Consider the following 24048-nt stretch of genomic DNA (forward strand, 5'->3'; position numbering starts at 1 on the left):
TACTGCCCTCTGTGGCTGGTGTTTGTTAGTTCATCATGCTTGTCTCCTACTTAATACTTCAGCACTTAAGCAACTCAGTGTCATACACAATTACGTTCCTTTGCGTCCACTCCCTGTTTCACGGGAGAGTCCTCAATTGTACAGTCAATCTCAGAGAGGTCATACTACTCCTCCTGTATTTGAGAAACTCGGTCTAGCAGCAGGTCTAGCAGCAGGTATACCAGCGAACAAGTTTCTAAGTGGCGGAGGATAATCCATGTCTGTCCCGCTGGTCGACTGCACGCATCGCCTCTCTCAGCATGATTTTGGTAAGTATGGAATCACAGTACGTGTTTAGGAGTTTGATTGCTTATTTATAATTGCTGTTTATATTGTTTTGGAAGGTTCGGTTGTTAAATATAATGGAAGATGAGGTGTCGAAAAGGTGTAGCAATAAGAGAATAGTGTCACTTCTATCCGACGACCCCTTGAGAGTAGGTACACTCTGTGAGCTGTATTAGTTTGAGACAGTGGAGGGTGTGTGTATATGTGTTGCGGGGGGGACTGCTGGCAGACCCTGAGTGTCCTGGAATGTGCCATGGCTTGTTCTGGGGTGGGACTCCATGACCTCAGGCAACGGGATGGGTGGGTGCGACTGCATTCGCGCACGCAGGGGAGAAAGAAGGACGGTTAACTCTCATTATTTTGGCACATACACTCATCCAATGTACATGTACAACACCCCAGCAAACAACTTTGTACAAATACAGGCCGGTTTTACCAGTGACATCCTTGTGAACTCTACCGTTGCATTAATGTCATAAGTGATTGTGGCCACTATGGCATGATAACAACCTTTTACTGTATTCCCCAGAGAGTAGCAGAGGAGAGCAGCATGGGGGAATGCTGTTTCTTTAAGAGAGAGGTAGAGCGAGAGAGAGAGAGAGAAAGGGAGGGACCTTTTTGCCCTCCAGAAACCAGGAAGGGAATTGAGTTGATCTGCTGGTGCTTGGTTAGCGCATACAGAGCTTTAAACAGCAGGGACAGCTAAGAGAGAGAGAGCGCCACAGAGGAGGGAAGAGCTAACCCATAACAAGCACCGCCACGGCCATCGCAGGTGAGCTTGTTTCCCCCTGCTTGTCCCCCGTGTCGTCTGCCCAGGGCCTATCGACCGAAGGGAGCAAAGCTGAGGAGGAAAGAATGAGGGAGGGGGACCGAGAGGAGAGAGAGTATGTGTGTGGGGGGTAGGAGGGGGCTCCTGTGCCAGTGAGGAATTATTTCTCTTTTTCCTTTGCGCTTCAAAATAACCGCTTTAGTACACCTTCAGTTCACTGGCGTTGCTTTAATAAACTTTTATATTCTCACAGTCGTTAACTTTTTTTTGTTGTTGTTTTGGAGACAGCCCTTAAGGGGTGTGTTTGTCGGAGGTTAGACAAGCGGAGAAGGTTGTAGGAAGGAACCAAAAATAATTCCACAGGACAAGGTACAGTGTTATGCACTAGGGTCCAATTTTTTATTCTTCTTGCCATTCATTCAGAAACAAACTCTGATAACTTGTGCACATGCCTTTGGAATTTATCTTTCAGCCTTGAATTACATTTGCACTGGTTATAGCTATGATATAATAATTTAGGTTTAAAAAGTCTCCATTTGGTTAAGAAGGCTGAATATTTTGGATGCTGTAGTGTGACAATATCAGTTTATTGTGTTGAAGTTCCACCGAGTTGTGTCCGGATCCCTTTGTCTTTTTTTCATACGTACAGAGCTTGGCATCGCTTGTTGGCTGGTCTGTACTTTTAATACCTGGCATCCTGCTAGCAACACACGGTAGTGTATAATTCAGCTCTGAATGCTTACGTTGAAGCAAGCTCTGAGATGTGGGGGTGGCAAGAGCAGACTGTTTGGGACTTGTAGTTCGTAGCAGTGGCCTAGAAGCAGGTGAAGTCATACTTAAGGACTGCGCTTCCCAGAGTGCCTTGCCCTTGGCCATACAGGAAAGGGAACAGCCAGTAGCCTATCCTAGTGGGGAGGTGTGGTGATTGAGAAGCAGGCAAGCCAATCATCAAAGGGGAAGTGAAGCTAGAGCAGTGGGCTGAAAATAGAGTGGGGGAGTTAGTAGGTGTCTGACTGTGTGGGATCAGGCAAGGGCTTGCCTGTGTAACTAGGGCCACTCGGAAGTTTCCTGTCTGCAGTTGCTCCAGAGCAGAGCCCTGCCCAGGCACAGAGGCAGGCAGGCAGGCAGGCAGAGGGAGACTGAGCTGACCCAAAAGGAAACAATTCTTGCCGGCCGGTAAGAGCTCCAAATGCACTCTCACTCTCTCTGGTGTCTGAGACGGGAAAGGCAAGCTAGAAGAGAAATAATGGAATCTTAAATGGGGAAAGAGAGGGACTTGGCTTGATTAAGTTCAGAGCGCTTGACCCACTTGCAGATGGCATAGAGATGGAAAACGGAGGCCTGCTGTGTTAAGGTATGACTTGGTAAGCTTCTGTGCAGCGAGTTTCACTTTCCAAGTACTTTCTTAACTGAACTCTGTCTTTGTTTCGATTCTTTTTTTTTACAATTTTTTTTATCCGATCTGACCGTTACAAATTATAATTTTCTAAAGAAAATATTTTCTAGCAGATTCAAAATGGTTTTATTTAAGTTTTGGTCACACAAATGGTTGATGACTGTGGGTTTGACACTTTGCCATCTCTGGTGGATTGTGAAACTATTTTAAATAAACTTAAATTCACATCAAAGACATCCTGCTCACTGAGATCTCTAAGAACCTTGGAAAGTTTTTCCTCTTCTCTTGGCAGATCCCTTGTAGGCTTCTCTGCCCCCTCATTCTTTTTATAGCTGTGCCATAATATACATTAACATCTACTCTCTTGGTAAGGGTCTTTAGCAGGGTCTCATGACTTGTCCATTCAGTAGACTGGATGTTTGTCCTGGACTCATAGGCGTTGCAGGAAGCTGCAGTCTCTCTTGCCCTCTCTCTTTTTTTTAAATTTTTTTTATTCAAAGATGTATGCAGATCATTTCCATCCCATACTTGCTCAACTCGTTTTCACTTGTGCGGGTACAGGGAGGACGCAAGGGGTATTTTTATTCACAGATGACGCCCAGTGCCTGAATAATGCACAGAAAAGGCTCCTTGTCTCACTGGGGTGAGGCCGTTCTTTATTGTCTTTTGCTTGTTTAAGTGGCAAAGAGATTCTTACCCACCATAAACCAGTTAGCACTGCATAGTTAAATTACCTGACAGGGTCGTTTCAGGTCAGCATTTATGACAGGTAAGGCATGTGTGAACTTCATGCCGATGCACACCAAGCAGTATTTTCTTTTTTGATTTAGCTTAATGTGTTGCTGTGTTTATTTCACTGAGTATGTCTTTTGATTTATCTGTGGAAGTTCAGTTTTTTACAAACTGACTAAATATTAGTTTTGTTTGCTTTTGTGTGCATTGAAAGTTTCAATTGCTAGACTCTCATCCAATGTGAATTGGTTAACTTTTGAATGCTTATGAAATACAAATTTTATTTGAACTTACACAATCCTCTAGAAAAGTTAAGTAAAATCATGGTCTGTTGTGAGGACATGAAGCGTCTGTTTTTGTGTCCTTGAGCAGTGCAGAATTGAGGGATAAAAGGCCGTAGAAGTTATCAGCAAGTATTGTTTGACCTAAAAGTATAGTTCATGCTGAAGTAATTCTTTAGCATTTTGAAGACACTTTGAATGAACTTTTTGGATAAGGTTTAGTTTTAGTACATTCGGGGGACAGTGTATGTTAAGCATTTTTGAAGTGATCACATTAAAGACTGATGCTGGGAGATGGGCTGATGCAAGCTAGCATCACTATCAGTAATCAGAGAGCTCATCTCATTATTCTCTCATTGCGCTCTTTAAAGGGTCTTCTTCCACTTGTCCTTATCGGCTGAGAGTCTGTCGACACAATGAGTGAGGCCTTCTTCTTGGTTTCCTTGACAGTAATGTGGAATCCAATTGCTGTAAGTTTATGCTCTCGCCCCCGTTCTCTATTGTGGAGCTCGACCTCCAGCAGATGGAGGAGTCCTTGACATACTTACCTTAGTGTTATTGTTCAGAGATATGCTGTGAGGTAGAGCTGAAAAAGAAATCCTGGGTGGGTTGTCGTGTCTTTTTGCCTTCTCAGCAGAGACAGAAGAGGGAAGTGGAAGCTGTGGTAGACTGGTGGTGGAGTGTGCAGTGCAGTGTCTGGGAGAGCTGGTCATCTGATAACAGAGCGGGTTCTGTTACACCATCACCAGAGTCACGCAGGAAGTCTTCTTCCGCCCAACCGGCCAGGCTGCCGCAGCAGCAGAGAGCTCGAGACACAGGCTATGGCCTTAGCGCAAGGGCACTGGAAGGGCTCGAGTAGTGTTGCCGCCATTAGTCTATTTTGTTTCTGTTTCACGTGTTGGTTTGCATGCTCTTTCCTTGTTTCCTGGCCCAGCCGCATATTGTCCAAAAGACTCAGAAGTTGTGGGCAGCTCAAAGACAGATGCAGGGAGTTAGGCCTGGAAAAGTTTGGTCAAACTATGAGGGGGCGTCGTGGCATTTTCACACGTGGGCTTCATCTTCTAACAAAGCTGCTGCTGGTCTAGAAAGATCGTAAGCATGTTGTTGCATTCAAAGTTGGGTCTCTTGCCATATCTGCTCTACCTTTTGTTGTCTGTTAACTAAGACCTTTAATTTTACACTATAAAGAGAACACAGTTTGCTTGTACCAAAACTTTTATTGATCCCATGACAGGTTTTGAAAAGATAGAGGTATATTAGTGTCTATAGAAATGTATAGAAGTTACCAGCAACTAAAGAAATAAAATCAAGAGTTGCGCTAACTCAAACGTCTGTGTGCACATGATTCAAGCAGTCTCACCCAATATCTTTTGGGGGGCATTGTGCATACAAGCCTGGATTTTTGGCAGCCTACTGACATATCTCCATTGAAACGACCCAGCACTACAACTCCAGTTTTATCAGTTGTTCGCCCACTTCCTCCTTGCTCTTCTTGCGACCAATCATGCTTCCCTAACCAACGCTGGCAAGAGTGACTCATTTGCAGGGCCTTGCTCAAAATCCTGTTCTTCTTGGAACAAGTCGGCCCCTCTCCATACTGTTTACGATTATCCGGTAATATCCTCTCTGCCTTGACCTTGAACCCTGTCAACCTAGTCTAGTGACACCCCTTCCCTCCCTCATGAGGCAGGAGGAGCTAATCTCACACACACACACACAAACACACGCACAATAACTAGCTTCCACATACATACTGAGCATACATGCATGTCGCAGGGATGCCCTGTGTACATAACTTCCATGTTTGTCATTAATCCTCTCAACAGATTCTTTCAAAGGATTCCCAATCTCACGTGAAATACACATTAAGAGGTTTAAGGCTATATTGACAAAGAAAGTTAATAGAAAGACACTAAAGTGTTTTGTGAAACTCTGCTGCTTGTTTTGGTTTATGTCATAAGTCAGTGTGTTTTCTTGGAATACATGGCATGTGATGTTTCATTCTGAGGTGTCAGTTTTCGGTTCATATAATGAGCACGTAGATTTGACGTTTGGTGTCCTTCGCTGGATTAGCTTTGTTTTAGAGTTAGTTGAGGAGAGCAGCAGCTGCATTCTAAGAACTTAATCACCAAGCACATTAAATAACCATGACACAATTTGATTGACAGTAGTTACCACATGATTCTTGTAAAAAGATTTTACTGTGTTGGTGGTGTTATTTCCAACTGGTTGCATAATGCTGAACTATTTCTGTTTAACAGTTATATTGGAATATGGTGCAAAAAGTGCAACTATGATGTACCTTTCATGCCTATCTAAAGGTAACTAAGAACTTCTAAACTGGTTTTGTTTACACTTGCCCAGTATAAAAATGATCCAGATACTCGTTAAGACAGTTTGACAGTCTCTGAAATCTATTTTCGAAAGCTTCTCTTCACATTGGCTGGGAGGGGCTGTTAGGGGAGGGTGGGGGCTGAGGTGGGATGAGTATTCGCAGTAACTTGTGGTTTGACTTGCAAAGTAGTTGAGGCCTGTGCGTGCGGCCGGCAGAAGAGGTCTGGAAATGAGACGTTGGGGCCGTTGCATGGCCCCTGTCACCCATATCAATGAATAAATGATGAAGAATGTTGGGAGCCCTGAGAAGGTGTCAGGATCAGGTTTGTTTGCACTGTTTCCTCTTTCTTTCAGCTTTGCCCTGGGTTTATTCAGGGACAGGGATGCTGCTTAACTAGTTTATTGTATCACCCACAAGTTGTACAGAGAGATGACTTTTGGTTTTGTAAGCCTCTTCTTAGAATTCCCATATGTCAGCAAAGCCCTATTTCTCTGAAGTTCATATTATTATTATTATTATTATTATTATTATTATTTTTATTATTTGAAGGGTTTTCCTGGTATGGCACAGGTTCCTTGTGAATAGAGTTAAATTGTCCGATTTGAAATTGTTTGAGTGTTTAAGGGGACCAGAATTGAAACATTCTGTCAATTACTCACCTCAAATTGTTCCAAACCTGTAGGATTTTCATCTGTAGGACACAATACCATAAACACAAAACACCTTTTTTTTCGTCCTTAAAATGAGCATCAGTGGGATCCAAAACAACATCAAACCCTATTGACATTCATGGTGTGGGCAAAAAAACAGTTGAAAAACTTCAAATATTTTTTTCTGTGTGTGTTCAACAGAAGAAAGTCATACTTGGTTTGAAGCAACATGAGGTGTGGGTAAATAATGACAGAAGTCATTCTCATGGGTGAACTACCCCCTTTAAAATAAGCACTATTTTCAAATTAGACAATTTACCTCGATTCACGAGGAACGTGCCATACTTGGAAACGCCTATTGTCTAACCCAACCTCCAGCATGTCCTCTATCTCGTCTTATTCAAATTCTCTGCAATAAAACAATGAGATAGAATGCACCTGTTAGTCAAGTGGGTGTGGGGGAGGGGTGGTATCGAAGCTTCCCCTACAGATGCCTATCCTTTTGCTAAAAAGTAAAGGGAGAAATGGAGAAAAGGGCTTAAACCATTGGCTTATAGGCATTACCATCTAACTTTAACAAGTCAAGACATGGTCCAGTGGGGAACTATTATTGGAATGGCTTCACTAAAGTGTGCTATATAGAAATGTGTAGTGCATATGTGCCCTAGATTACGCCATTTTATCATATTCTGACATTAAACTTCTTTACTGTATGCGCTAAAGTCAGACGGCGTGTAAAAACAGTGCACACAAGGTGGGCCTGAATGTCATCCACAGTATTAGCGCACGCAAGGCAGGTAGCGGGGGTTGGATTTGCTGCTGAGTTTTACCTTCCCACTACCTCTCTAGTGCTACACCAATAGTGACCTGACTTAGTGCCAGATCTCTAGGTGTGGAGGAAGGCAGCTTTGTGAGAGTGAGAGAGAGCAAGCAGCCAGGTTGAGCAGGTCTTGCATACATACCAAGGGGCATGATCTGAAGGAATGTCATTTGAATGCATTGCTCTTATTGAGTATAATCCCCCCGTGGCCTCACCCCCTGCTGGGTCACTTTGGCAGATGGAGGGGCGGGGGGTAGTTAGGCTGTTTGGCTTTCACATGTGAGTGTGTGTTTTCCAATGGACAAATCAAGGAGGGCTGCCTTTCAGAGCCCCCCCCTCCCCTCCCCTCCCTCTACCCTCGCCTGTACTGCGGTCGATCATTTTAATCTCCCCCCACACGTGATCTAGGGGACAGGCCTTTCCTGAAACTTGGCACACAGTGCAGGGTGGGGTAACCGGCTCAGACCGGATTGACAACCTCCCTATTTAATACTGTTCCCTTGCAGCCCTGCGTGTGTCCTACTCTTCCTCCTCTAGTGGTTTTTTTTTTTTTTTTTTTCCGCTCAGGCCTTTAGCCGGCAACCCCCTGCCTCCACCCCCTTCCCCAGAAGCCAACTGACACGCAATTCAGTGCACATGGTGCCCAGGCCAATACGATGTGCCATGCACTCCCCCACCCCAGCAAAGCGGCACAGTACAGATTCTCCTTTCCCACTGCCATCATGACAGCAGGCTTGCCACCCTCTGACATGCTGCTACATTTGAATTCAGTTAACACCCCAAACTGATTTCTGTAAACTAGAAGGCTCTTTAGAATGCTTTTTCAAGACATGTTAAATTCTCAACTGCTACAAGTTGAAATCAAACAGCTGCTCTTTGACAGCATAACAAGAGATGTTGTACATAACCGGTAGACATAACCGGTTTGATGCTTATAAAGACCACTTTAAAGCAACATTTTCGCACCATAATTACACAGCATATAAATAAGGTTAGGCAAACGTTTTTAATAGTGGAAAAAGAAACCAAGAAGGGGAACTGACCTATAAGATCTATATATATTCATTATCATAAGCAAAACTGATACCTTCTCATCATTTAAAAAAAAAAAAACTACACCCTGGACTTTTAAAATAAGTCTTACAACCAGCACATTGTGTATTTACAGTCATGGTTTATTGTCAGAATTTCCTTTTAATATTTTGAGGCTTCCATTTGTGGTTTGGATATTCTTGACTAGTGATCTTTTGTATAGTAGTAACCATTTGGCCACTATCTATTAGCCTTTTTGCTTCATTTGCATACAGGGCTTGGAAATCCTACCCTGGATGGTAATAGAGCGCAGAGAGAAGGAACAGTATAAATATGGTCCAAACACAAAGTGTTAGTGTCTTAAGCTGCAGCATGAGTTGTTCAGCTTGAACTTCTAAAACTATTTAGTTTTCAGTAATCTCTTCAGGTCATTGGTGAAAATGTTTTGGAGTGTTGAGTTTTAAAATACTTGTAAAATGTTTTTATGTAAAATACTTTGCTTCAATTTAGTAATAATAACAATTGTTTTAATATCTGCTAGCCACTTTGTTAGTTTATGATTAATAACTGTTATTGTTCCTCAATATTCTCAGACAGGCAGACGGACAGACGGCAGGACGGACGGACGGGTGGCGGCTGCGATTGGCGGCTCGGCGGCAGGCTGGTGGAAAATGTCGTCGGGAGCAGGTGGGCGGGGAAGACGTGAGGGGAGGGCCTGTGGGGGTGCAGGCGAGGTAGAGGAAGGACCAGTGGGCATCCCCTTCCCCGAGCACAGTGCTGACCTGCTGGGCAGTCTCAACCGGCAGCGGCTAAGTGGGCTGCTGTGTGATGTACTGCTAGTTGCGCAAGAGAGAGAATTCCCTGCCCACCGCTCCGTGTTGGCCTCCTGCAGCACCTACTTCCACAAGCTTTTCACCTCTGGCCTGGCTGCTGACCGCCAGAAAGTCTATGCGCTGGACTTTGTGCGGCCTGAGGCGCTGGCCGCCCTCTTGGACTTTGCCTACACAGCCACACTCACAGTCAGCCGCAACAGTGTGGTTGACATCCTAAGCGCTGCCCGTGTGCTGGAGATCTCACCCGTCCAAGATGTCTGCACACACCTGCTGGACACCAAAGTGCTCTCCCCGCCGGTGGGTGACCTGTGCTTTTTACAACTCAACTGATGAATGTTTTGGAGCAGATGATGATGTAGTTCCATTTTTTTTTGCAGGCGGGCAGTGAGCAAGAAGAAGATGAGGAAGAAGAGGAGCGAGGAAAGAATGGAAAAGAGCAGGGCATCCGGCTGCGTGCCCGTGAGTACTTGGAGTTCTTCCAGAGGGGGGCGCATTGGGGTAGCAGCTGCAGCACGCCAGAGCTCAGGGACCTGCCCGCACAGCTGCACTTTAGCCAACGCAATGGCGCTGACAGCAATGGCACGCCCATCGGCCTTGCTGACTACTACTCCCCACTGACCCAGGCCCTATCACAGCCACCTCGTGACCCCGAAGATGAGAATGTGGATGAGGAGTGCCAGGATGGAGCTTCAGCTATAGCTCGAGGGAAAGGTGCAGAGGCTCTGATACCCTTTTATGCTCCCACTCAGAATGGACATTACTACCTCCATCAGGCAGAGCTTAAATCAGAGAGAGAGTTGGAGGTGACAGGTGAGCGGGAGCACGAACAAGGCCCTGCCAGTGCTTTGCTACAACAGATGATGGACTCCTTGGAGCAGAAAAGGGAACAAGCCACGACAGGTGTTGGGGGTGAGGAGGATGGGCCGGAGGGCGAAGAGCAAGACGTGGAATTTTACTTGAAGTACTTTAATAGTGCGACGCACGAGGAGGCCACCACTCCTTCCATGTCTCCAAGTCTGCTACCACTGTGGTCAGTGAGGGGCAACGGAGGTGGAAACCAAGCGACTGGAGGGGGTAACAGCGGTGAGAGGAAGATGCGCTCTAAGGCCTTCCAGAAGTGCCCCATCTGTTCCAAGGTCATCCAAGGTGCAGGCAAGCTTCCACGCCACATCCGTACACACACAGGAGAAAAGCCCTATGAATGCGCCATCTGCAAAGTGCGATTTACCAGGTAAGCCATTTTTGCTATTTTTGTCAGTTTTGTTTTTATCTTATGGAAAATTGAGTTTAGTTTGTATTTTTACATACACTTTAGCAACTTGTGTGCTATCAAATTTAAAATGTCAGGTATTCAATACACAGTCAGCCATAAAGTTGAGTTTTATGTTGACAGAAAGGTTGCATGACAAAGTCCTGGAATTTTAACAAGGGGGTCCAATAAAAGTGGGTTGTGGTAGCACAACCTGGTCTTCTGTTATCAGGCATGAGGCCGTTATAAAACTCTCCATGCCGATATTGAAAGGGATTACAGCACGGTGGACTATCTACGCCCGTGAGTCAGCTGAACTTGTGACCCTGGGTGTTACGTTGATTATTGCCCCTGGCATATACACCCCCTCTTTCAGACAAGCGGCTGATGAAAAATACTGTGTGCTACAAGACTGAATCTCATTTAGCAAGCTGCTAGCATGGCTTACCCTGCACTTAAGGGCATCACCTCTTCCATGAAACCATCACCTTAATGAATTAATCAGGAGACACGCATTGGAAATAGACACTGCACCAAAAATATCCAGTACCCTATTTGCGTAGGGATGGATCTAAGTTTGCCACCTAAATACACCACCTATTGGGAAGGGGTACTGTAATCTTAATCCTGTTTGATCAGGGTTAAGCGTGCGGTTCATTCACACTGCAATAAATCAATCTTATCTTCTAAATAATTCATCTGTCTGTGCCACACTCGTGTATATGTGTGAACGCATGTTTTCTCACAGGCATGTATGTATATATTGCCCGTATTTTAGTGAATGTATGCGTGAAAGTGAAGGAAAGGTGAGAAATTATGAGTGAGAGAATCTCCAGATGCATTCAAACATGTTTACAAGCAGGCGTCAACCTCTGTGCACATGTCTCTGTTTACATACTCGGGTGTGTGTCTGTCCATGGAAGTGCGTGAGCACGTTTGTGTGTTCGGTAAGCCTCCAGTGTTCTGGACAGGTCAACCACCCTAGTTTGTTTAGCTGTACTCTGCCCTGGTCACAAGCTTAGGGGAAGGGACAGAGAGGGGTAAGCTGAGAGCAGAGTCTTGCAACAGAAGGCTTTACATTTGACACCACACTATAGCTTCCTTATTGGTGCAAAACAAAACATTTTGACAGTATGCTGTCTCTTGTTGAAAAGAGCCTACTCTTTAGCCATTCGGACTCAGGTGGTGTGTCAAAAGACAGAAGAGATGACCAACATGAAAATATAAAAATATCCAACATGATGTATTTTATATAGTTTTTATGGTGCTTTGAAGTGGTTGGAGGACAATTGAGGTAAGACATTAAAGGTTAAACCACATTCTTCCAAACCTGTTCCTCAACCCAGCACACCTTTTCGATCTTACATTGGGGTTTTTTTTCCCATTAACGAACAGCTCTCCTCAGTTGAACTCAGCTGCCTTTGAACATTTCAGATTTTGCTTGTAAAACAAGCAGTTGTGCTCTTATAACACATTCACCATTTTGAAATGGCTCTTTTGGGGAAACTCAGGGCCCACTATGACTCTGAACTGAACACTGAGCCCCTCACTGGCCTAAAAAGAAATTATGGCGATAAAGCTGTGAGCTTTATGGCTCTTTTCCTCATATGGCCTTGGGTGCCTTCAGCACAAAAGAATGATAAATAAACTTGACTTTACTCTTGAAAGTGAAGATAAGGAGGTCAGACTCCTTTTGAGGATATATGTTGTCTTTGATTTGCAAGATCAGACAGATTTATGTATTTACCTCCTTAGATGGTTTTTTTTTTATAAATATATATATATATATATATGTGTATATATATGTGTATGTGTGTATATATATATATATATATATAATGTGTAGTTTGTAACGTGTGCCTGTTTGCCTTTTCTAATGATCTATGTGGCTAACCTTACCGGTGTGTCTTGTAACATCAGGTTGTAGTTAGTGACTCACCCACTATCATCAATGGTCTTTCTGGGACATCAAGTAATGTGGAAGTGGGCGTTTTAAGGAATTAAAAGTGTATTAAGTTATGATTTATTGTATATCATGGTATTGTTTTGTTAATTTGCTTAATTCACACAAACCCATGGGAAGTGGCTCATATGAAGTTTTTGTATGGTCTTTTACAGGCAGGACAAGCTAAAGGTTCACATGCGCAAGCATACGGGAGAGAAGCCTTACCTGTGTACTCAGTGTGGCGCCGCCTTTGCCCACAACTACGACCTGAAAAATCATATGCGTGTGCATACAGGCTTGCGCCCCTACCAGTGCTCCAGCTGTTTTAAAACCTTTGTGCGCTCAGACCACCTCCACCGTCATCTCAAGAAAGATGGCTGCAATGGCATCCCTTCCCGTCGTGGCCGCAAGCCACGCATAAGAGATTCTGAGCTCCTGGAAGGTCCTTTGGAACTTCACGGCCCAGAAGCAGACATCGAGAGAGGTCGACGGCATCTAGACAGGGGCACAGGAACATCAGTCATGGAGGAAAATCACGGTAGTCACACGCACAGCCCGGCTGCCGATGGGGAAGGTAGTGAAGATTTGACCTCGGGCCAAAGGGACTCTGCGACTACATGAATCAGACTTCGTCAGAGAGGGCTTTACTCATAAATGAGAGGAAGAATGAAATGAAAAAATAAGAAACACTTCAAACTATATGGTCCTCTTAAAAAAAAAAAAAAACAAATCAGGGTGTCACGCAAATCTAATCTTCTGGTTTCTTTTTCCTCCTTTTTTAGCTTCCGCATAGACTTAACCACCAAGTTACTGGTCTGTTGGAAGAGCGAAGAGCACTTCAAATCACTCACCCGTGCTGTCACCATCTTTCTGGGTCTTTTTGTTGGTGTTTTTTGTAACATAATGGCATAGCCATGTGTGTACGAAAAAAAGCTACTATGCAGTTTAAACAAGATCCTCATCTCTGGGTTGCATCTACAGGGCCTTGTCTTAAAAAGTAAGGTGTCAAACACCGGGCTGACTGCTGCTTCAACAGGTTAGCTATGAATGGTCTAAGATGTGATCAAGGCAACCAATAGATCTCTTTTTCTAATGCAATGAGCAACATGTACATACACTATAAAAAATTATATTGTCTCAGATTGCAATATATGCAATATTCTGATGCAGCACCTTTTTTCTAAATGTTCCAGAAAGAATCGGACAGGGGTTTGATTTAAAGTGTTACTTTCTCTATAAAAGATGTTTTTTGATAGCTTATCTTTTCATGGTTTAACAGGTTACCGTTTTGAGTCGAATACACATGGGGAGATCTCATTAATTTGTTTCTGGCAGGGAGAGGGTAAGACAAGGGATGAGGACCTGTGTTTCTAAAGCACTACCTTCATCTGATCGCCACTGGGCACAATCATGTTAAATCTTACCTCTCACAGGCCTGCTTTTCCTTATTGGCAGTCTTACTTGCATTATATTCTTTCTTATTTTTGGGATTGTCTTAATATTTTGTCATCTGATTTTTCTTTTTGACCTTTGAGTTGACTATTTTGGGTACTTGACACTTTACATTTGTATACGTGTGTATATATTAGGTTGTAATCTTATGAGACCCTTTACAAGAGATATATTGCAGATAGATAGGGTTACATCTTTCTTAAGCTTCACTCCAGGTTTCTCGCTGCGTTAAGTTTGCAGGGGGAAATACGCTGTTTGATGTTTTAGATCATTATAATTGAGAAACCCATTTTTTCCTAAACTGCACTTAATGGAACCCAGAAGTTTCCGCCCAAAGTATGAATTGTGATAAATGTGCTTCATTTCGAGTCTTTCTGCAGGAGAGTGAAACTGTACGCAACAGATGAGTGAGGGCACCACTGTTATACAGATTGCTAGTGGACAACTTAAGCAGGGAATCTTTTATTTGTTTGCTTGTTTCAGCGACAGAAGGAGAGATAAAGAGTCGAGCACCTTTTTTTATGCATTTGCACAGCTTTACTAAAGATATCCAACAGAGATAGAGAAATATCTATTTAAGGAGGCAGTTTGGGTTAGGGAGATACAAAGTGCTTATTCAATTTCTTTGCCCAAGGGACCACAGAGAAAAAAAAATCGAAAACAACCTGAGCGATAAGGTGAGCAATAAATTAATGTCCAAGTCCAAATAAGCACACAGCTGTAGCTGAGTAAGAGGGAGGGTCCAGTTTTTACTATTTGAATCGTGAACATTATCAATTAATGCAATGTATATAGTTACAAAATGGGATCAGTTAAGCCTATTTCACCACATAAATTATTGGCTGAAGTTTTTTTTTTTTTTTTTTTTTTAAAGAAAGTGTCCTAAAACAGACCTTTATTTTAAAGTAATATTGTGCAGCTTGCATTGTTGAGAGCGGGTGCAGCACCATCCTATGGCCACATCAGAGCAGGATGACTCTAAAATCAGAGTGGGTGCTTTGGTTGAGTTAGGCCACTCGTTTAAATAAGGCATGTATGAGGGCAAGACTTCGCTAAGGCTGAGCCTTTTATAGCTGATGAAGTGGCAGGTTTGAAAGAAACTTTCCATGCACATGCATCCTAAAAGCAGTTTGTGATCCTTGCTAAATCTTTCAAGTGGATCTCATTGTATACAATGGCTGTGGTTACAGCCATGGATGCACAGTTTTGTTCTCGTGTGAATTAGAGGATATAATTTTGTGGCATCATTCCTTCTGCAGTGCTGTACCCTGTTGGCCTTTTGCACCTTAATAAGAAAGAAGCAAGATTTGAATGCACTTTGTTACTGAGAAGGGCACTTTTTAGTCAAAAGAAACGGGTACTTTCAAACAAAAGAGCAAATGTGCTAAAAAAAAAAAAATAAGGCCCATCCAAGTGGGGATACTTAGCTTTTTTTATTATAATAGTAATTATTATTATTTTGGCTTGTACGTATGTGTTGCTTTTGTTTAGGTCTTGACACCGAGCTGCCAAAAAAGTGCACAGTCACTCGAGAGAAAGGACAGGGTGAAGATTTCGTGTTCAAATTTTTGATTGATATGACGTTAATAGAAAAGAGTAACAAAGGAAAACAAAGGAGATATATATATATATATATATATACCTATATTAATTGCACTTGAAGTTAATTGAAAAGTTCTCTATTTTGTCTTAATACAGAGGAGCGTAAAGATGTGACAGCATCTGCAGGGATTTATGACAATAGTCTATAACTACATAGTCCATTTATACCGTCTTGTTTCTGTCAGTGCATTGCAATATGCTGAATTACGCTGGTCAAGTGTCATGTTCACTTTAAATTTGTTGAAGGCCCCACCCTAAGCATCACACTACTGTAAGTTACGAAGTAAGTTTTTGTGTGACTGGCCACGGCAGAATTAATCCTTCTGGAAATTCCAGTGTGTGAGCTTTTCACACCCCAAAACACTCAGTTAATAATACATCACATGCCTGTAAGGGTTTGTGTGGTAACACATTGACCTAGACCATCTCTTATCAACTGTTTCACTCATTGCTTGTGATCATCCAATATGAAGTTCACAGTAGCTTTTATATTTTTTATATATTTTTTTTTTGTACCTATGCCACCACCCAAATTTATCCTCCCTCGTTGCAGAAGTTGGAGTGGAATTGTTGTGGAAAAGGCCTACTTGAGTTCCCGTTCTGTCTATTGTTTTTTGTTTCTGTGATTATTGAGTGTGAGAAAGTTTAAAACTTGCTATGCTTTTTTTTGTTTGTTTTGTTTTATTGTAAAATGTGTTGCGGCTTGTTTGTTTTTCTAGCGAAGATAATATTAGCTGTGTTTGTGGGGTTTAGGGTTAAATGGATGGTTAAGTGGGTGGGAGGGAAAGGGAGGTACAAAGCCTGATAGCACTGGAAATGGTGCTTTAGCTGAGAGAGTTTTTGCACTAAAAGTCACTCATGTCCATGTCCTTGGAGGAGTAGGACTGGGGAACCGGCAAAAGGCATGGCCTTTGAGTTTCTGTGAACACGGAGTCTGTTTAATCTCCACTTCCCTATGCTTGCATCTGCAATTAACTCTTTGAAAACCAAAGTAGGGAAAGACTAGGATGACAATTCTTAAGGCGATTCTTGGCCATTAAAAGAGGTGAATCTTACATAAACATGCGTAAACAAAACCATTTCCTAGACAAGTGTAGGTCAAGAGTCCAAAGCAACTCCAACAGAAATAAGCAGCTTGAGAAAAGACACAGTATTCATAGAATGGCTTATTTCCAATGGTTAACAGGATCAAACCCTAAGCATCTGTGTCTACGTAGCAGTTTGGTGGAGTTATTAGAGGTCTTTGCGAGTTCACACAGACTCATTGGCTTGATCTGGAGGGGGGGCGTAAGCCTTGTTCAGAGGGTCCAAAAGGAGTCAGGGGCAGAGTCTTGAAGCTGAGAGAAGATGATTGCGGAGAGAATGTGCCTTAACTTAAAAGGAGATTGGGAGAATTCTTCAAAAGATGGCTTCCATTCCAGCTTCCTAAATTATTCTTGAATACTTGTCAGTTGACATCAATGTTTTATTGTGGACATTTCTGAGAACCAAAAGGTTGTTTGTCCAGAGATTGTCTAATACACTTCATCTAGTTAAAATGGTATCCTGGAAAAAAAAAAGTTGATCACAGATTCTGTCACCTTTACTTCCATTTAGCGCTGTTTATTGCTTCTGCCCCAATCGTGACTCCACTGACAGACACTACAGTAAGAAAGTGTCTCAAAAAAAACCTTTTCCATGACTTCAGAAGCACCGTATATATAATATCCAAAACTTTTATCTATTTTGTGTCTTTATTGGTTTAATTTATTGGACAGGATGTCAGAAAAGCATTAAAGATTACAATGACAGTGATAACCGTAATAATCATGGAGGATAATCTTATTACAATTTTAGATGTTCTGACTGGGTCAAAGCACAACTAGCTGAGGATGACATAATGTATGGCTAGGTTTGCACAGTTGTTCTCACCTGATCCACTGCTGTTTGATGCCCAGAGGGCGCGTTGCACAAGGAGCGGCTCATGGGTGGGGGGTACTAGTTTGCACAGATTGGGGAGGGTGGGTAGCATTTTTGTGCAGGTTGGGCAGGGGAACTGTGTCTTATAAGGGGGCTTTGGAGAGCCTTGTCAGGTATTGCTGTGCCATTCTGTGTACCTAAGGAATTTATAGCCATCTACGTCTTTGACTGCCTCAGCTGGTTATGTTTCACTGATCAAGGAGATGTTCTGGAGAGCAGATGTCAGAGATTGTGTTGGGAGGCGGGGGGATTTGGGATTATGGGCCATTGTCTATGCTTCTCAGGTTAAATAAATACGGCAGTCCATGTCCATTTTTGTTTGGTTTAAGTTCAAAATTTGCCTTCTGTGTAATCAAAGCTTTATTGTACTGAGAGTACACCAACCGAATATATATTGAGTTTTGAGATGATATCGAAAAGCCAACTACCCGTGTGACCACAACACCATATTTGTTTTGCCTAATAACTGTACTTTTTTTTTTCTATTGTAGAAAAACCAATGGCAAAATTATTTTTTGACACGTCTAAACATTCTAGAACGGTGTATTGTCTCAGAATGAGGCAAAGACAGCAGTGAATTATGGGATGGAGACATCAAATCTGAGGTCTTCAACAAGTCAAGGATGCATTCCATAACTTTCTCTTAATAGTTGTTAGAATGAACAGATGCAGGTAGATGAAAAAGAGGTGGTTTCTTAAGTCTTAAATGACTTTCTTAAGAGTTTCTCTGTTCCTCTACCCAGAATGTGCAGGGAAAGGAGAGAGTTGGGCTTCACAAAGCCATCAAGCTGATAGCAGTTCTGTGATTGTAACAAAAAAGCACTTTGCGAAAGGCCATCCAGAATATTGTGTGCTGTCTCCTTTGATTATTACTGTTGTTATTATTGTTGTTTTTTTTCCATCTTGTTGATGCGTTTTTTTTTTTTTTTTTTTAATCTCATTGTGGATGTAATGATTTATTTAAATGCAAAAACTACATGAAAAGAAAAGAAACTTGAACATGCGATATATTTGGGTTGAAGTCCATTTGAACTGCCGCCCCGTACCACACACATCTCTGGAGAAACACACAAAACAAAAAATGGCATATGTTCAAGTTGTTGTACATGTTTTCTTTTAACAGTTTTGCACCTATAAACTCAATTCTCATCACAAAGGACTTTACATTTGCTTAAAAGACATTTCTTCCTGGGTTTCCATTGTTCTGCAAGATGCTTCATAGACAATTACAGAATTTATAAGATAATAGATGTAGATTATTGGTATTGTTGGGGCGTAACTATCCCCGACAATGTCCACTAAAAGGCTGCAAATACTCTACTTGCAATCCACCCTGTCCAAGGCAGACAGGTTTGGACCATTATACTTATACATTATACATAAACCTTCCTTCATATGGATATGTGATATTTCTAATTACATTCCTTCTATGTTGTTAGATGGTAAAATATATTTTCCACAATGTTTTTGCATAGAGTTTATAAGGGACTCATATACTATATTCCATGCTAACATCTCTTGTACGTTTCACATTTCTTGTATCAAATCTGTACACGCAATTCATCATATTGGTAATCAGCTGAACGGACGCAAGCTCTGCACAGAAAACAATAATTCATTTTCAGGCTTTGGGGGCACTTTTTAACACTTGTTGACTTTGGGGCGGCAGAAAATTCCCAGTGTCTCAGGCTTGGACAGCAGAAACCCTTTTTTTTGTTTTGTTAATTCAAGTCCTGTTCCTTTCCATTGTCTGTCAGTGTGTGTTGAAGCTATTGAGATGTACAGGAGAATTTTGGGAGAATTTGCACTTTTGGCGATGAAAAGAATTTGTATTGTATATGAGACCACTAAATCTACATCGTCTAAATCAAACAATTCCATGTTGTTTTCCTTTTTCATTTTATTCTATTTTTTTCTTTTGTTTTGTTTTTACAAAATATATCCAAAAATGTCTGACGTTTAAGAAATAAGACATTTCTATTAAAAACAGAATGTTTACGACCTCCTTTTGTATGCTATAATTTCAAAAATGACAAGTGTGTAATACAGTTATGCCTATATCTATATGTATATGAATGAAAGGAAGCTGTTTTAATCCTGCTATGAAAAAAAAAAAAAAAAAAACTTAGCTGGTTTAAGATGGTCTCCCAGCCTGGCTAAGCTGGAGTTTAGCAAGGAGGCCAGCTGAAAAGTGTCCAAAACCCCTCTAAAACCAGCCAAAAGACAAGCCGTACCAGGCTGGAAGACCAGTTTAGGAAGATGTGAAGATGTGTGTTTTTCCCCACCAGGGAATGTAAGATGTTTGCACTTTCAGTGTAAACAAAATTGTACTTAACTTTTTACTTTTATATAGAATTTGTTTACAGATGCAACAGTCCTGACATTAATGTTGACACCTATCAGCGTGGATGCAACATTACACAAAAACTGAAGATTTCCGTTTATGCAGAGTAAAAAGCTTTCTTCTCACATGAGCCTCCATCATTTGAAATATATTTTCCAGATATATTTTTCCACACAGCAGTGTTTCTAACCAGAATATAGGCTATGTGATGCACAAGGTACAGGGTAACTTGTTTATGAAACTCTTGTATGAAACTAGAAATCTATCACACTTGCAAACATGTTGTACTGAATACAGTGTGGTTACGGCCAAATGATAGCCATGTAAACTGGTAGCTGGTTTAAAGTTGGAATTATCTGATAGACCATCTTGGTCCAGTAATGTACAAGCTAATCCAACTAGCTTAAGATGTCAGGCTAGTTTTTAGAAGATGGTAGCTGGTCAACCAGCTAATACCCACTTATTTATCAGCTCAGACCAACTATAATACCTACAGTAGGTATACCTACTGTAGGCTAATTAACGGTCAGTTCGCGCCAATTATGAAAATAGGCATAGTTATGACTACATAAATTCGTGAAAAGATCGATCATTTGGTGCTGAGACTTTTAGATTATAAGTAATACTTGTAATGTGGGATTTCATTTGAAAATAAACACTTACATGTGACATCAAGTAGCTTATATCCAACAAAACATACATTTTCGCCATTACATTTATTTCTTGTTTACATTCAGGTCAACGGGCGGCGCACACAGTGAAGGCGCTAAAAAAAAAAAAAAAAAAGCATGTTAATGTAGTTCATTTTATCACCACAAGATGTCGCTATACCTTAACTGTTCTTCCGCTACAAACTCTATAACTCTTAAGATTTCACATGTGATGGGTTTATATCCAAACGATCTGCATTGGTCTTTGTGTAGCCTATAGTGAGTGTCCTTTACAATATGTCTCAAATAATTATTTATTTTAATCTATAGTTAATTATTTAGTTATTATAAATAATTAACCATAAATTAACCTAATTATGAACTGTAGCTTTTCTCACGGGCTAAGGGTGATTCCTGTTATACAGCACATTTCCATGTCCCATCATATGTCTTAATATTTTGAAATGATATTAATTTTATTTTATTACAATATTCACAATTAAAAATTAGTTACATTTTCAATCTAAACTCCCCCCCCCCCCTTATTAAACTCCCTTAATAAATATTTATTAAGAAATATTTCAGGTGTTTCCTATAATTTCTTTTGCCTAACTAAAATGATTCAAACATTACTTTTAAAATGGTAATCAATTTATGTTTTTCTTTTGTCACTTACAATTTCAGATTCACTATCATTCTGTCCTTTGTAATATCACATTTAACAAAAGCCAGTTCCATAAAGACTTCATCTTCAACAAAGAGTGGAAATGTGAATTTGTGGCAGGAAAACAACACAAACATCAGTAAGTATTAGCAGTAATTTATGTGATGTTTTGTGGTATTACTTGGTTTGTCTCACTTTAAAACGTCCTCTTCGATAAAATGAGAGAAACCAATGTGAGGTAACAATTTCAAAAGAGGCTTAAAAACAGTTAATAAAAACTGACTTCAGGATGACAAATATGACTGAAGACCAGTATTGGGGGAATGAATCACGAGTTTTAAAATATTTGTCCCAGACATTATTAGGGCTTTTGTATGTAAAATATGTGAATACATTTTTGCCTTTTCAGGTAAAGCGCTTATTTGAGCCTATGGGTACCAGTGTCCTCCTCCTCTGAATGTCCCAGACACAACAGAAACTGGATGAAAACAGAGAATTGAGGGGTGATTAATAATTAAGCAGAACAGAGCAGGCGAAGGGGTTACATTGTTTTTCTCACTCAGGGGTGTTTTTTCTGTCCGAACAGATTGAGTTGGAAACAGGGTCACAGGGATCAAAGAAAACCCTGAAGCAGCCAGTTGAGTTTTTCTTTTTTTTAGATATCTGCAGGCCCACTCTCTGTATTCTCTCTCTTTTTTCTTGCAGTGTGTGTGTGAGCAAGTCAGTGAGAGAGAGATTTCACGCTATGACAGGACTAGATAAAACCCCTGCAGATTTCCCAACAATGAACTCCAGGAGGTATATTTCAAAGAGAAAAATATGTCTTAATCGGTCTCATTGACAGTCTATTATTACTGAGAGTCAAATGACATTAAAATCACACTTGGATTGGTTGAAATCAATTGTCAGGTACACTTAAATAACTCCACCACACTGCTTATTTAAATGATGAAAAAAGGTAATTGTATCACACTAGTCTCTTTTCAAGTACGGATTTGTCGGTAACTATTCCATATGTCAATAATTTGGTGCCACTCAAGACAACCCCCCCTTTCATATGTTGATTAGGGACCTTGACCTTTAACCCCTGAACCTCACATCCCCGTAACGCCAGTGCCCCCCAACCCTGTTCCACACACAAAATGCTTTCAGGGGCGCACCGTAGCCCCGAAGCCTCGCCTCTGGACATCTCTCGGTCCCTGGAGACTGAGAAGCGAGGTACCTTTAAACCACTGCGGCAAAAATCCCCACCAAAACTCTGCAGTCATTAATATGCAAAAATGCAAATGAGTGGGTAATTAAGAGCTGGAGCTCTCTGGAGGCTCTTTGATTGCTAATGAATTCTAATCTGCAAAAAAGGGGGGAGGGGAACGAGGAGAAAAGGATGAAAGAATCAGACAAAACGAGGAAAATATTAAAAAGTCACTCCTATATGTAATCATATAATCCCTTATGGAAGCTACAAAGATCTCATTTACTATCTGCAGCCATGTACAAAACACTTTAATGTGTACGGGTCGTCCGATGACCAGAGAGAAACATTCGCTAGAAATGCTAACAATTGGCCCCGGGTGAAGTGATAGGAGCGTATCCAAAACCCTGACATTCCAAAGGCCCTTTGAAAGACTTTCTAAACAATAAACAGGATACTGCAAAGCTGTGCTGCTGTACATCCTCGTAACATATATCTTGTTTTACAGTAAATCGTGGTGAAGGTGAGTTCCTGAGAAAGACAGTGACAGAGAGAATGTCGGAGAGGTCAGGTAGCATGACTGTCTGCATGGCAGCACCAGCTGTGTTGTAGAGAGGAGATGTTATTTCATCACTTTTGCAAGCGAAAACACCCCCCACTCACACTCCCTCGCTCACTCTCTCTCTCTCTCGCACACAGGCACACACAAACATGCTGTTATTGTTACTGAAGTAGTCCCACGATACCCACAATCTCTCACTTCACCCCTCCACCCTCCTCATCCATCTCTCCTTCTTTCTTTCGCTCTTTGCATTCTGCACCTTTATAATTTTTTTTTTTTTTGTTTAAAGGAATAGAGAATATTCTCTCATTATTTACTTACCCTCAAATACGCGTGACAATGAACATAAAAGGAAAGAGAATTTTAAAGAAATCGTTCTTTTGAGTCTATTCTTTTGAGATGATTCAGTTCACAAAACCTGTCTGAATGATTCGTCAATGAATCAGGCTGATTCGGTTCTCACGACTCAATAGAGTGATGCAGGTATAACGCCAAAACCCGGAAGACTAATTCGCCACTGGTTCCCTCAAGATGTTCCTATGGGGTTTTTTAATGGGGATTTTCAATTTATGAGTAAAATAAAGTCTGTGGAAAACATAACTTGAAGATGATTGGACGTTTTGTTCTACGTAAACTCTACTCACACCCCAAACATTCTTAATTAGTAACTTATTAGAAACTTTTTTTTTTTTTTTTTTAAATAAATAAATAAACATAAGAGCTTCAAAATGTGTGTTTTCGATATGGGTGTGTGTAATGTATGTTGTAGAGCAAAACGCCCAAGTATCGTCAAGTTATGTTTACCACAGACCTTATTTTACTCATAAATTGAAAAACCATCCTTGCACCACTCTATGATCCATTCGCAGCAGTTAACAGCTCACTGGAAGGGAAGATTATCAGTGAATGATCGCTGAAATTTTGGTCTGTTTCGCACACAAATCTATCATATGATTTCGGAAGACTTTGAATATAGAGCACAATTCTTGTGAACTACTTTTATGGTGAAAGTTGTGATTGTCTTTTCTTCCCTATGCAGAGTAAAATGATTTCTCGAATGAGACTTTTGATGATTTTGTCCTTCGAGGACTGATTGGCTCATTGTGGTTATGTGCCAGAGAAACGTGCACACCGCCATCTTTAGAATTTTGTCTTTGAACTTTGGTTTTTGCGGTAGCTCTGTATATTTCTATGGCATCGCTGTCAAAGAATAATTAGTTGGTGAAATGGATTTACTTACTGTAGAGTTAACAAAAG

General features: G+C 41.3%; 1 protein-coding gene across 6 annotated transcripts; it reads left to right on the forward strand.

The window, feature by feature from the left end:
• Nucleotides 1–152: 152 nt before the first annotated feature.
• zbtb7a (zinc finger and BTB domain containing 7a) lies at nt 153–19380 on the forward strand. Of its 6 annotated transcripts, none has more exons than XM_051907672.1 (4): nt 153–308; nt 8933–9469; nt 9550–10403; nt 12540–19380. In XM_051907672.1, the coding sequence occupies exons 1-4, from the start codon at nt 300–302 to the stop codon at nt 12985–12987; spliced, it is 1848 nt and encodes a 615-aa protein (XP_051763632.1). In that variant the 5' UTR covers nt 153–299; the 3' UTR covers nt 12988–19380. The 6 variants fall into 6 exon arrangements, with proteins under 6 accessions (XP_051763632.1, XP_051763633.1, XP_051763635.1 ...); XM_051907673.1 differs by lacking the exon at nt 153–308 and adding an exon at nt 933–1096; XM_051907675.1 differs by lacking the exon at nt 153–308 and adding an exon at nt 1179–2457.
• The last annotated feature ends 4668 nt before the right edge of the window (nt 19381–24048 follow it).

This window comes from Ctenopharyngodon idella, chromosome 10 (genome assembly GCF_019924925.1).
Source record: "Ctenopharyngodon idella isolate HZGC_01 chromosome 10, HZGC01, whole genome shotgun sequence".
NCBI classification, from domain to species: domain Eukaryota; kingdom Metazoa; phylum Chordata; class Actinopteri; order Cypriniformes; family Xenocyprididae; genus Ctenopharyngodon; species Ctenopharyngodon idella.

Excerpts from the sequence above, each read along its gene's own strand:
- zbtb7a (XM_051907671.1), top strand. The coding sequence starts at position 6,127 with ATGTTGGGAGCCCTGAGAAGGTGTCAGGATCAG. Across the intron at positions 6,160-8,932 it reads TGAGAAGGTGTCAGGATCAG|ACAGGCAGACGGACAGACGG; the intron begins GTTTGTTTGCAC and ends CAATATTCTCAG. Across the intron at positions 9,470-9,549 it reads CCAAAGTGCTCTCCCCGCCG|GCGGGCAGTGAGCAAGAAGA; the intron begins GTGGGTGACCTG and ends TTTTTTTTGCAG.